Source organism: Trifolium pratense, linkage group LG6 (genome assembly GCF_020283565.1).
Source record: "Trifolium pratense cultivar HEN17-A07 linkage group LG6, ARS_RC_1.1, whole genome shotgun sequence".
NCBI lineage: Eukaryota > Viridiplantae > Streptophyta > Magnoliopsida > Fabales > Fabaceae > Trifolium > Trifolium pratense.
This window is the reverse complement of record NC_060064.1, coordinates 32,245,755-32,260,363: the sequence shown is the minus strand read 5'-3', so window position 1 is coordinate 32,260,363 and position 14,609 is coordinate 32,245,755. Positions and strand designations below refer to the sequence as shown.

At 30.9% G+C, this 14,609-nt stretch overlaps 1 protein-coding gene across 1 annotated transcript; it reads right to left on the bottom strand.

Annotated features, from left to right (window-relative positions):
• Positions 1 to 9,084: 9,084 nt before the first annotated feature.
• On the bottom strand, positions 9,085 to 13,805 carry LOC123888731 (protein NSP-INTERACTING KINASE 1-like). Its single transcript, XM_045937876.1, has 11 exons — positions 13,291 to 13,805; positions 13,061 to 13,193; positions 12,903 to 12,974; positions 12,569 to 12,712; positions 12,401 to 12,472; positions 12,209 to 12,268; positions 12,023 to 12,120; positions 11,381 to 11,530; positions 10,937 to 11,278; positions 10,166 to 10,545; positions 9,085 to 9,650 (listed from the first exon to the last, which is right to left on the bottom strand). Exons 1-11 carry the CDS (start codon positions 13,397 to 13,399, stop codon positions 9,330 to 9,332), a joined length of 1,881 nt encoding a protein of 626 aa, XP_045793832.1. The 5' UTR covers positions 13,400 to 13,805; the 3' UTR covers positions 9,085 to 9,329.
• Positions 13,806 to 14,609: the final 804 nt, after the last annotated feature.

The window sequence follows — 14,609 nt, the reverse complement described above, 5'->3', positions numbered from 1 at the left end:
AGGTGAGGTGGGGCAACAATATTTAGAGAAAATGTCACTGTAAGTGTGTAACATTATAGGCAATAAATTACATTCAATACTAGGAATCAATTGATATTGTTGAGACAGTAATGAAGTTTATGAACTTACCCCCCCGAACTTTGTGTTAGTTTAATATCTTAGTAAGTGTTATAGGATGTGACATCATAGTCATAGTGAAAAACAATATCTTAGTAAGTATGCAGGATGTGACATTATAATGAACAAGATATTAGGTTGCATTCAATGGGAGAACACAATCTTAAAAGTTGGTTATTAGTTGACAATTTCTGTTTGATAGGATTTGAGGTTCTATGATGCCTAAATTTGTAGATAATGTTTTATTATTATTTCAGCTTAAATTCACATGTTTTATTATCAATAACATATTGAACATGTTTGTTTCGGCTTTAATTTTTTTTTTATATATTTTTGAAAATAGATTTTCTAAAATTGTTTTTCAAAATATTACAAGTTTTTTATATTTGTTTTTTTTTTTAAAATTGAAACACTAATTTTGACATCATATAACATAAACACATATTATTGAAGATCAAAACATAGTCAAAATCACAATTTTTTTCAAAAAGTTGTACTTCAAAAATGATTTTTATGAAAATCTATTTGAAATAGTTTCAAAATTAAGTGATTTTTCGAAATTTTGATATGCAAAAAAAGTTTCAATTAAATGATCAAATATCTAAAATAACATTTTAAAAATAATTATTTAAACCAAATTTTTATTTGATGTTTTTATAAAAATTTTATTTGTAAAAAAAATTTACGCAAAATTATGTATCACTATAAGGATCTATTTTAAAAAAAAATTATAACAAACAGGCTCATTGTATGTGTGTTGATTTAAACCCAATCATCTATTAACAAACTTTGTCTAACATATAAAAGAGTGTTTTAACTAGTGCATGATGCATAAATCATGAATAACATTATAACGAATATGACTTTTACAAAATTCACCGTTGGATTGAAAGTTTATATCATATAAATCATCAACAATATTTTTTAAAGAAATTGAAAATCATTTGATATGTTATTGATGTCTATCAAAGGTTAACAAAATCAAAAATCTTCATATTTACAAAGGACTATTTTCATATATATATATATATATGGGGAGGGATCAAATTACACCGATGTAACATTTGGGTAATGTTACACCGCTCAATAACGCTTCAACGAATACAAATTTTACAAAATCCACCGTTGGATTGAAAGTTTATATCATATAGATCATTCATGTTCAATTCTATAAAAATCTAAAATCATTTAATATGTTATTGAAATTGATCAAGTTTAACGGTATTCAATAAAAACACATAAAGCGTTAATTTTGATCAGTCTCAATAACATATCAAACGATTTTAGATTTTTGTAAAATTGAACATGGATGTTCTAAATGATATAAACTTTCAATCCAACGGCGGATTTTGTAAAATTTGTATTCGTTGAAACATTATTGAGCGGTGTAACATTACTCACATGTTACACCGGTGTAATTTGATCTCTTCTATATATATATATATATATATATATATATATATATATATATGTATAAAAGCCTAAAAAATTTAATTAGAACCCAAAATGGCAATTAGCAAGAATCAAATTCATAACATTTTAATCACAAAAACACAGTCTTAGGACTACGCCATATAGAATCACCAAGGGACCGAATATAGAATCTTGTGATAAAATATAATTGTTATACATATATGTACCATACTAGTTAACAAAAATATATACCTATTAAAAATTAAAATTTTGGGATGGGCCGCAACCCTCTCCTATCCTAATCTAGTTCCATTCCTATTTATAAATAAATTAAACACGTCAGATTTTGATAGGGAGGACCGCGGCTCGATTCCCCGCAACTGTGATCGGAAGGATGCTGAAACCATTTGATGCCAGAACTGATCCCCGAATCAGATTCAACTAGTGGTGAAAATAAAAAAAATAAAAAAAAAAACACATCAAATTTTTTTTTACCAATTTTTACTCATCATTTAAGATGAATTGAGTATTTATGATTAATTATCATTTGTAAAAATTAGTTAAAAAAATGTGTTCACATTTTTTATACTAATGCCATTAGAATTTTCTAAATCCTTCAATGTCGATCAAGATTTAAAAACTTTGCTTTAAACAAAACAAGGTGTCAATTAAGTTGAAAATTTAAGCACAAACAAGAACACATTAACATCCTAATGATGACTTGTTTGAACCTTATTTACTACAGTTGTGTGAATATATGCTGATGTGTAACCAATTGAATGCTTGAAACAAAACACAACATCAAGAAAAGAGTGAGTCAGATAAAAATAAATATTGGAAATTACAAGACAGAGTATCAAGGTGCCGCGTAGGAACCAAATAGATTAGGATGCCTCACAACCACAAAGTTTGGTGGTCCTAACTAGGATGCTGACCCTTATCTATTCTCTTCACATGGCCTTGTGGGTCACTATAACTTTGTTTTTTCATCAATTGGTATTCATAAACAAAAAAATTTGATGTGCCTTTAGCTAGTGATCTTAGCATGCCAATGAGGCTTATATACGTACTTTGTTTAGTGAATGATGGGTGACTTATTCAAATTTGTTTTGGCTACTATCAAGTTAGTCCAAGGCTAGTTGAGGTCTTAGAATACAATTTTTTTGGTGTCAATAGATTGAGAAATTTTGATTGTCTGCACTCTGCAGCATTTGGAAGCATTTGATATCAATAAATTGAGATCAAACGGTTTAAATATTAATTTCGGCAGCAATTGTGACCGTCCAATTTGAATCCATCAATTTTAAATTTGTGATAGCTAGAATGCATCAAATTATCAACAGCAGAGGATCTAAATTTCAAATCATGTGAAGAGATTTTATGTGTCCATTTTTATTATATAATAATATATATGTATTTTTGCAGGTAATTTTTTTTAACATAAATTGACAGTATTTTTCTTACAAGGCAAATTTTAATATTTTATTTTGATTTTAATATCTGGATTTCTAATGCACCTCTTTAGATTATAAATTATCTGAAGCATGATTTAAATGGTTCAATAGTAGAATAAAGCTTTTATAATATATTTTATATTAAAAGTGCTTATAATTTTTCTTTAAACTAATAACTTACCTATAATCCACACGGGACGCGCGAAATGCGAGTGTGTATTTTTTTTGGTACAAAAATGCGAGTGTGTATGTTTAGATATTGAAAAAGAAACCAAATTTGTTGTTCAATATTTATAAATGTTTGAAAAGTTAACTAATGACTTATATTTAATAAAATAGAGAAACAATTTATTGAAATGTTTTAAAATATAAACACACATAATATATTACATAAGTTATAATAGTGCATAAGAATTGTACATGCATAATATTTAGGAAAATAAAAGATAAACATAGTAGCATAATCTAACTAAACAAAACATAAACAAACTAAAGTACCATAGTGTATAATAGAAAATGACACGGTAATAATACAGTAATAGTCTCCATTGGACTAATTAAGGTTGATGTACTATTCCTTTAATATTATTTAATATAATTTCTTTTTTCCTTTTTTTTTAAGGTTTTTTTCCTTTTACTTATGTTGTTGTTGACCAGAATCCTTGGTTATCCAAGATGACATGCGGGTAAGGTAATATGGTTTAGCAACTTGGTACTGCAAATTTTTCTATTTGATATGTCGGTATACAAGACTAAGATAAATCAAAATATTATAATATTGCAAACACACTATAAATGTGGATTTTTTTGATGTGGTAGGTTAATCATTTGGGGTGGGGTTGATGCACCAGTTAAAGCCTAAAGCTATGTTTGGATTGATGGAGTAGAATGGAATGGAGCGGAATGGAATAAAATGGAGTGGAGTGGAATGGAGCGGAATGGAACAGATATTTCATCCCGTTGTTTGGGTATTGTTAATATGATGGAACAAATTAAAACTTTTTTATTCCAATTTTATCCTTATTTTAAAATATTATTAACATGTAAAATTCATTACTCGTGAACTTTTATCTTCTTCAACACAATTCAACCACTAAAAAAGCTAAAATAAGGGAAAGAAGGAAGAATGGAAAATTCATCCTTCTGGAATAAGAATTGTGTTGCTTCTGGAAAATAAGAATGGAAAATTTATCCTTCTGGAAAATTAATAACATGTAAAATTCATTTTGGTCGAATTGAAATGATTATAGTAATTATAAGCAATAAAACTAAATTGGTAGACAAGATTCATTTATATATGATTGTGGAGAAGAGCTGGTTCACTTGGATATGGTAAATGTTTAGGAACATGACCTGCTTGGCGCAGGTTCAGATCCTAGCATTTGAGGTTGTGGTGATTCTGATGATGGTGGAGAAGAGAAAAACACAAATGCAAAAACGGAGAAAGAAGATATTTATTGGTAGTGCGTGATAATAAAAGAAGAGGGCAAAAGAGTAAATTTTAAATTTGAGAGAGTGATTCCATCCCATACCTCCCAAATTGGATGGACCAAAAATTGGGGGATATAATGGAATAGGATGGAATACATCCCACTATGTTCCATTCCATTCCATCGTAATACTTTAAATCCAAATAATGGAATGATATATTATTCCATCTCATTCAATTCCATTCCATCCAATGCCACCAATCCAAACATAGCCTAAAGGTTTGTCTAAACAATACGTACAATATGTAGACTAAAAACTAATTTAGCATGTGTGTTATGAATTTGAACAAAATACACTGATCAGTGATCAGACAAAGTATATAGTATAAAATTTAATGGCAACTAAATTGCAATAAGAAGTCTCACATAAGTTGAGAGATGGTCTGAATATATATGTGTTTATAAAGTAGAAATAATTTTCACCTTACAAACCGGTTTTGTAAGGATATAGGTCCAACTCAAACCTAAGATGGTATCAGAGTCTCCTCCATGATCCGTTGGGCCGCCTGCTATCAAAAAAAAGCTTCAAGAGCTCAACCAGAGTTGAAAAGCTAGCTCAGCAAGACAAAACTCAATTTTCTAATATTTCCTCTTTCAGGTGAGTTACAAAAGTGACCGAAACATTATCTCAAATTGGTCACCAAGAACAATATTTCACTAATTTTTTTCTCTCAACCCTTCACTTGATAGTTTTCGCTAAAGAGCTCACTAAAGAAATTAAGTTTAGATTTCCTCCCATGATTTTTAGCTATTCAAGTTTAAATTAAGTTTATTTCTCAGCCCTCGATTCTCACTCAAAAAGCATCAAACCTTAGTCCCCAAGTTTCCCTGTGAATAGCCTCGCGCGTGCTAGCTTTCATTTGTGATGCCTCAAATTTTCAATCGACAAGAAATAATAACTAGACATAATCTATCATAAACATTAGCAAATAAATTTTTAATATGGGGTCTTGACAAGTTAAAAAATAAATTTCAAGACATATGTAGACATTCAAAGAATTGAGCACTTTAACAATCAAAATTTATGTGAAAGAAAAATCGTGACATGGTGTTGTCTATTAAATCAGGACATGCAAAATGCGAAGAAAAAAAAAACATAACTTTTAAATGTAAAAATGTAAAAATATTAAAACAATGCAGAAAGATGCATGGTAAATGCTTGAAAATATAAATTTTTAAATGTAAATGATGGAAATTTTTAAAGAACTTAGAAGATTAAATAGCATAAAATGTAAATGACAGAAATTTTTTAATGAATTGAAAAAGTTTAGACAATAATGTAAATGAAATAATTTTTTTAAAGGGCAATAATCTTAAAAAGACCTAAATATCCTCGTAATGACGTGTGAAACTAGTCTTCTTTACCACTAAGCCGTTGAGCTTAATAGGTAAATATGTTTATAAACCTATTAAGATTTTTTTTTGGTGGATTGTGACCCTGAGACAATGGGAAGCTCTACCCCTGCATGTACAATGATCCATTGATGGTTATTTAAAGAAAATGGAGGAACTATAAGGACCCATAACAATGGCATGAACTAAAAAGGTTCAGGGGCATCTCCGAGTTTTAGGAGACTCTGTGCAAAATATAAAAATGGCCCCTTAATAAAAAAAAATAATTAAAAAAAAATTGTTGATTTAAATTGCATATAATATAAAAAAAATCATTCTTATAAACATATAAATTATCAATATTAAATTAATTGCATTAAATTAAATGGAACAAGAAATACAAAATAATTATCTTTGTATATAACGTCAAAAATGAACATCCTAATCTAAGATCAAATTGTATGCAAAGATTAAAATGGACTAAAACTATATTTACGATTATAGATAACTAATCTATTGATTCATATGATATTTTATGAACATTAACAATATATAACTATTATTTTAGGGCCTAAAAATTAATCTATTAATATACATTTGATATTTTATAGATATAAATAATATATAAGTAATATTATATGACCTCAAAGTTTTGAGTTGAGGCGCTCAAAATTTTGAGGCCCGATGCCATCACACACCTCGTACATGTGTGCGAGACGCCTTTGATAAGGTTACGGATGCTTTACACTATTGGGTTATTATGTATCCACGAAATATAGAGATGAAATTAATCTCTCTCCAATAGAGATAGTTTGAGATGCTACTTTATAATTTGAAGACAAAAATGAGCATTTCCAATGTCTAGACGAATACATCGATAAAAATATTCGTCCCTTTTGATAATTTTCATTTTTACCTCTAAATAAATTATTAAGCCAAATTAATCCTAAAAGACAAATAAATTTATTTGTCTGTAGCAAATAAATTCCGTCTCTAAATTTAGAACACAGAGACGGATATCTGCTACATGCATAATAGTCTGTAGCAAATAAATTCCGTCTCAAAATAGTTGGTTGATTTGACAAATTCATGTTAGATACGGTTATGTGTTCTAAATTCTAAAGGAGTCATAGAAGGTCTAAACTTTCATCATGAACAATTTTAAATGAAGATGCCAATGCATAGGGGATCAAGATAAGCATGACAAATTAAGCCTGTCGACAATGAAATTACATAGGCGTGTTCATTTGTGTAGATGTGACATGAAATTACAATGACTCTTTTGGATTATGATAATAATTAAATAAATAATATAAGGGCAAAAATATGAGGGCAAAAATGTGTGTGGCTCAAAAGTAAAAGAAAATGTTAAGAAACGTGGAAGGTTTCTAGAGAGTATCCTATTGCACATCCTTAATTTGTTTGCAGCTAGATTTTGATTGATTTGTTTGAATAGAATTTGGTTAGCTTAATTGCTCAATAGTATTTAATTATATTTTTATTATTCTATAATAAAATGAGAGCCATGTATATCAAAGCCAACCATCTTACTTACTACGATTAAGATTATGGCTAGTCACTATCTACCTACATCTCCTCCACTTTGGCATAAGAATGCCCCAACCAAATAAAATAAAATAAAAACATATAGGAAATATAATTAACACCTTGAAAATTTCAGCTTAGTTAAAAGACTTGTTATTTTTCTCTTCTAAACCACATTAAATAATAAATACTTGTATGCGTTTTTTATATTTCTTTCATAATCCGCATTAAATATTTGTATGAATTTTCTATATTACTCTCATAAATACAATGCAACATTACTCATAAAAAGATATTAAATACACCCACTAACCGCATATGTTAGCGCTAATTTTCTATACTCTTTTCATAAACTACATTGGTAGTACATTATAGATTATACCTTTGTATTTGAGTTCAGTATTTTTTTGGGTTTCACAATTTATTTATTGAATAATAATTTCTTTTTTACATAAATATTATATGTAAAAAAATATTACGATAAAAAACATTTATATAATTTAAAATTTAAGTGAATGATAAAATTATAAGAAAATAGCTTTATATCTAATGAGTTTTCATAATTAACTATTTTTAGAGTCATTTTAATTAAATTAGAGTTCTTGATTTAAATTAGAGTCATTTTAAATAAATTACAGTTCTTGATTTATTGAGTCAATTAGGAGCTAATTCTTTTAATTTCTCTATTAACCAAATATTCTATGTAGTTTTTATTTTCTTGGTTCAAGTTAAAGGTTTATGATAAAATGCAAATATTATTATTATATGTGATTTAGTGTATGGACTGGTGTGAATAGAAAAAGAGAAAATCTTTACAAACTGCCCCAGTGAAGGGGGGAAAAGTACATGGGCCTTAAGGTTGTATGTTGACCCGGATCCAAGAGACCAAGGGTTTTAGGTGACTTGGTTGAAGCAAGGAACAGAGAATTGAAGGGAGCTTGTGAACTCTGTTAGACACCCCCCCCCCCCCCCCCCCCCCCCCCCCCCCTCCCCACCACCACCAACACCACTTTCTTTATTATCTAAGTAAGTTTATAATTGATTATAAAAAAAAAAAAAGTTAGGTTTTTTTGCTTGGTTTAGAATGAACCATGACTAAAATAATTGAAAAACTCTTATGTCTGGTATCAGAGTAGTTTGCTAGCGAATGAGACTAGTACAACTTTAGTACTTGACGTGATTTAAACGAAATGGAATGAGAAAAGTTTTAGATTCACATTATCGTTGCATTACATTGAATGTGATGTATGTAGAGTTCCTTGATGCTTTGATTATGTGTTAGAAACAAGATTTTCATGAAAATGAGGGGTTTTTGGAAGGGTTTGGAGTGGTGGAAAAAAAAAGTTAGTGGTGGAGGATAGAAGGGTGAAAGAATGTAAGTGTGACAAATCAATGAAATTTTCACATGTCCGCTAGTTAACCAAAGAATTGTGTTCCCCGATCAAATAGCGAAAGGGGTATTTTAATCTTTTTAGAAGGCTCGCGATAAAACTTAGGTAGCACCAAAAGAAGAACACTCTAATGGATTTGCTCCATAAAAAATTTAAGGGTGAGCCTTTTAGATGCCTCCATAAAATATGTTCATACATTTCCTTTATTAAAATTTGTCATCTTTCATCGTCGAACCAACCACAAATCACAAAATATTTTAAAATCGATTCTAATCTATTCTCTCTTCTTCTCTTTTTTCATCAAAATCTCTGCTTCATATAATATTTATTTTAGTCCTTACATATTACATGAGCCAATTCTAATATAAATAAGTTTACAAGGACTAAAACTACAGAAATCAAAACAAAAACTGATATATTTGTAGAAACTAAAAAGAAAAAAAAAAGTTTTTACACACCGATTAAAACAAAAAAAAATATTATATTTACAAGGACCAAAAATATATTTAAATCAACTCTTAATTTCATATTCACTCTTTAGAAAACTTTAATATATAAAAAAAAATAATTAAATTGACTCCAACAATTCACCTTGGTCCTGAAAGCTCCATAGCTTGTACTAATAACACAGAATCATCAGTAAGATCAGAATATCTATCTGATAAAGATGGTTCATGGTGTTTGAATTTTGAAGTGTCAGTTCTTTGAGATGCTTCCCATCTCTCAGCTAATCCATCACCTTCAAGCATTCTTACAACTTCAGACATTTTAGGTCTATGACTTGGAAGGTATTGAGTACATAAGAGTGCTACTTGAACCATTTCTTCAAGCTCAATTTTGTCATAGTTGCTTTTTAGATCTTTGTCTACTAGTAATTCAAGTTTCTTTTCTTGATGAATTTTCTTCACCTGAAATGTCAATAATATAAGGATTTTTTATTTGATTTGAGATTGATGAAATGTTTTTAAAACTAGGCCGAACCGACTGGTTTTACTAATTGAATATGAAAGAGCGGCATGATTTTGCCGGTTGGTTTGATTCTGGTTACATTGCAGTCTAGTTGAACTTGAACTAGGGATAAATTAGGTCGAATCAACCAACTTTTATTTTTAATATTTTTTACATTATTTATTTATCTGTTATTCAATTCAACCATGGTTAAACCAATTGAACCATAACATGTAGGTCATGTTGGTTCGACCTCTGATTGAATGTTATCATATGTGTTAGTGTCGTGTCAGTGTTGAACGCATGTCATACATAACACTAGACATGCCTTTGATCTAAAATGTCGGTGCTATATAAATATCTATGAATTGAACCTACAACCTCGAGGTTTCAAGGCAATAACCTTATCGTTGCACCAAGTCTAACCCTCTACGATTTGATTTAAGATAAAGAGTAAAAAAGAAGCATTAGTTACCCAATCAAGCATGGCTCCTTTTTGGTTAGCAGCTTTTCCAAATTCCAAGGCTCTTTGACCAGTGATTAATTCAAGAAGAAGAATACCAAATCCAAACACATCAGTTTTCTCAGAGGATTGTCCTGTGGAAAGATATTCTGGTGCAATATGTCCTACAGTTCCTCTCACTGCAGTTGTGACATGTGAATCTTGATGATCCAAAAGCTTTGCCAAACCAAAATCTCCAACAACAGCTTCACAATAGTTATCAAGCAATATATTTGCAGCTTTCACATCTCTATGAATTATCTTTGGATCACATTGTTCATGAAGGTAGAGTAGTCCCCTTGCTGCTCCTAATGCAATGTTCTTCCTTGTTCCCCAATCCAAGACTGGTTTACCTGAAAAATCACAGCATTGACATCAGAATCAGATACATAAATTCACAAGTCCTAGCTCATCTGGTAAAAAATGCTGAAATTGTTAGGCCGGACACCATGACCAGGGATCGAATCCCGAATCCTCCACTTGTGTGTGTGAGTTTATAATGACTAGGATTTGTATATGAAAGTTCGAGTAGAGTAAATATCTAAATTGGTCTTCGAATTTGTAAGACTTTTTAACCCTAATTAAGTGCACAATACAAAAACTACAACAATGACTCTGTCGTAGAGATATAAGGACAATCGGCCGAACTCCATTGTCAATCATTGTGTTTTTGTACGTTTATTTTATCTGCTTACTTTCGAACCGGATTTTGTATTCCAACAGAAAGTTTGCAAACGAACTTACCCTTCAAACGAGACGCAACACTTCCGTTGCACATGTAAGGATAAACTAAAAGCCTTTCATTAGATGTCATGCAAAATCCATAAAGTCTAAGGAGATTTCTATGCACTGCTAAGCTAATCATTTCAACTTCAGTCTGAAATTGAATCTCTCCTCCAACTGCATTTCCATCTTTAAGCCTCTTTACAGCTACAACAGTTCCATCTGAAAGAATTCCTTTGTAGACATTTCCAAAACCACCTTTTCCAACTAAGTTTTTGCTGCTGAAGTTATTTGTAGCAATCTGAAGTTCTCTGAATGGAAACCTCTTCAAGTTTCCAAGGTAAACTTCTTCGTGATGCCGATCTAAAACATTTAACAATAAGTCACAAATTAGACAAACTATACGGAAACTCATTTTAGAACGGATGGAGTATATTGCATATGATCATTGTAATGGAAAAGTACCTTTGACATCAAAGAATGCTTGTTGATTATGCTTGTGTCTCCACCAAAGAACAAATCCAAAACCAACAACTATCAAGCAGAGACATCCAAGACTCAAACCAAAGACTATAGCCATTTTATGACTTTTTGGTTTGCCTGATGGTAAAGCATCTAGAGAAGCAAAGATGTTGCAATCAGCATTAAAATAGTAACTATGCAGAATATATCAAAGTACTATACATAGGAAGGTGGCACATGATTAACTATGAAGCACCGACACAGACATGACCACCAGACATGATACTCATATGTACACGTAGGCACTGATAATAATATGAGAAATAGAAGTAATTGAATATAACTACACTTGTCAGTGTCGTGTTGTTGTTGAACACCGCACACACCTTCAATATGATGCGTCGGCGACACAATGCATGACTAATTAACTATGAATATGATAAACTGACACAGACAACGAAACCGATGCCAAACACGATACTACTCAGACAAGTAGACACAATTAATAATTTAAAAAAATAGAAGTGATTGAATGTAACTACACGTGTCAGTGTCGTGCCTGTGTTAGACACCACACACACTTTCAATCTGAAGTGTCGGTGCTGCATAGATGATTAACCTTAATTTTGATTTCAAAGATCTTACCTTGAGTATTGTTTAAGTTCATGGAAATTGGCATCAGTGTCATCCCATGACAATTTGGTTCATTTCCAGTAGCACAAACAAGAGGATTACCAACAATGCTGAAATAACAAAAAATAATTCTCACAATCTTTTACATAGTACACAATTCTCAGAAAAACACATGCATTCAAAGAGAGAATTAATTACCTGAATGATTTGGCCAAAATTCTTGGGACTGGTCCACTAAGATTGTTGTAGGACAAATCACTGAAATATGCAGCACAAAACAATAAGAACAATTTTTTAGTACACAAAAAATATAAACATAATTAATGCATAATTTTTTTTTGACACAATAATTAATGCATAATTAACAAGTGAAGAAGTTGTGTATATTACAGAAAAGCAAGTTGTGTCATGTTAGCAAGTGATTCTGGACATTCACCAACAAGACTATTATTATTGAGCCTCCTGAGAAAAAAAAATTAATAACTTTCAGCTTTCAAAATAACAGATTAATACTAAAAAAGAGCTTAAGCTTAAAATTTCAAAATCATATATCCTTACAAGTATTGAAGGCTTCTTAAGTGACCAAGAGAAGGAGGAATATCACCACTGAAGAAATTATTAGAGAGATCAAGAGTTTGAAGCTTAGGGAGTTTTCCTAATTCTGAAGGGATTGATCCAGTTATGTTGTTATTCTGTAGCAACCTGAAAAAAGTAATCAAGAACAAATAATCTCAGTTACATTGCAAACAACTGATTCACCCGATGGTATTGTAAGTTGCAGAGTGGCCTTTCTACCATTATCCACTGAGATTCAGTCCTTATCACTTCGATTCGTCCAAAAAAACAAATAATCTTAGTAAATTAAGTAGTTTTTCAGAATTCAATTACTTACACAATCTGAAGATTGGTTAAATTCCCTATGCTTGGAGATAAAGTACCTGATAAACTTTGACTAGGAGTGCCCCTACACAAAACAAGACCAATTTCATATAATCGGTTTAACAGCGTAACTGCAACCCCGCAATTTAAAACCAAACCATTATAACTTACAATCCAATGACAAGGTTTTCATTAGAACAAGTAACCATAGTCCAACTACATGGATCAACTGCATCACCATCCCAATTATCAAGAACACCATGAGGATCTACCAAAGAGTCTTTTATACCCATTAAAGCTTGCACTGCAAATATAAAAACAGAATTAAAAAATAAATAAATTCAAAACTTATATATTGAAACTATATGAAGCTACATGTAACTATAAAGTTTGAAATTTACCTTCAAAGTTTACTCCTTTAGAAGAAAGCAAAGCATTTGAACATGAAAAACTACTCCAAAAGAAGAAAAATGCAAAACAAAGAAGAGTTTTTTCTCTTGGTTTAATCATTTTGAATTGGAATTTAGAAGAAACAGAACAGAATAAACAATATAGTACTAATTTAAGACTGTTTAACTGATAATGATGATGATGATGATGTTGTTGAAAATGTTTAACTGTTTTGAAATGGAAGTTGTTTCTTAAATTTGATTTGATGTTGAAAAGAAGAAAAGAAAAAGAAAAGAAACATTATGGTTTGTTGTTTCCATGGTAGAATCTTATTCACTCAAAAAATGTTGTGTCAGAGTAAGTGAGGGTGGAAAGAAAAGAAATGAGAAAGAAGTGTTTTTGTGCAGTATAAAGGGAACTATAGCATGCCTGTCACTGAGTCATGAAACTTTAATCAAAATATTATATAATGATGATGTAAGGGTGTGTTTGTAAAAATAATTTGAATTAGTAATTCATTCAGATTAGTAGTGAGTTGAACTTATAGTAATTTATGTTGGTAAGATTCAGTGAAAGTGATGGCTCTATGGTAAAATTGGTAATGAGAGAGCCGTTTGTTGGATTATGCCTTCAAATTAAGTAGAAAAAACAGAGTTTTGCATCTGGTGTCTGAGCTGGGCGCAGCAAGCCTGAGCTGGGCTCAGCAGAAGAAGAAAAAATGAAGCCTTGCTCACTGCCATCTGAGCTGGGCGCAGACCCCCCTGAGCTGGGCGCGGGCGCGATATATAATGCTGTTTTTTGCGTTTTTTCTGTTTTTTAAGGTGATTTTAGGGTTTCTAAAGCCAACAAAAGACTAGGGTTTATTAGAGAACTTCTCTTGGGCATACTCTAGGGTTGGGGATTGATTCATCACCTTGTAAACACTTATTGATTGAATCTCTTGGTCACGGGGAGAGATTCGGGAAAAGGGTAGAATTTAGGAAAACTCTAAATTCTTGCAACTCTTGTATTGAATCTTTGTAATCAAGCTTTTCATCGATAGTGGAACGGAGAGCTGCTCTCTCCCCCAGACTAGGTCATTATTGGACCGAACTGGGTAAACAATTGCTTCGTGTTCTTTACAGTTTTATTACTTATCTTTTGTTCGTGATTATTATTGCTATTTCCACGTTTTGATTGCTTATTCGATTTGCTCCACACATCAAAAGTATTATTGGTGTGATTATTTATCGAATTCACAACAATTGGCGCCCACCGTGGGGCAAAGGATCAAACGAATTAAGTATCATGGGTTCTAAGTGGGAGATTGAGAAGTTCACCGGTAAAAATG

Bases quoted from the DNA above. Each gene is read 5' to 3' on its own strand.
- LOC123888731 (XM_045937876.1), bottom strand. From the start codon at position 13,399: ATGATTAAACCAAGAGAAAAAACTCTTCTTTGTTTTGCATTTTTCTTC. The intron at 12,713-12,902 runs GTAAGTAATTGA...TACTTTTTTCAG, and splicing joins TTAACCAATCTTCAGATTGT to GTTGCTACAGAATAACAACA. The intron at 12,473-12,568 runs GTAAGGATATAT...TTTTTTTCTCAG, and splicing joins TTAAGAAGCCTTCAATACTT to GAGGCTCAATAATAATAGTC.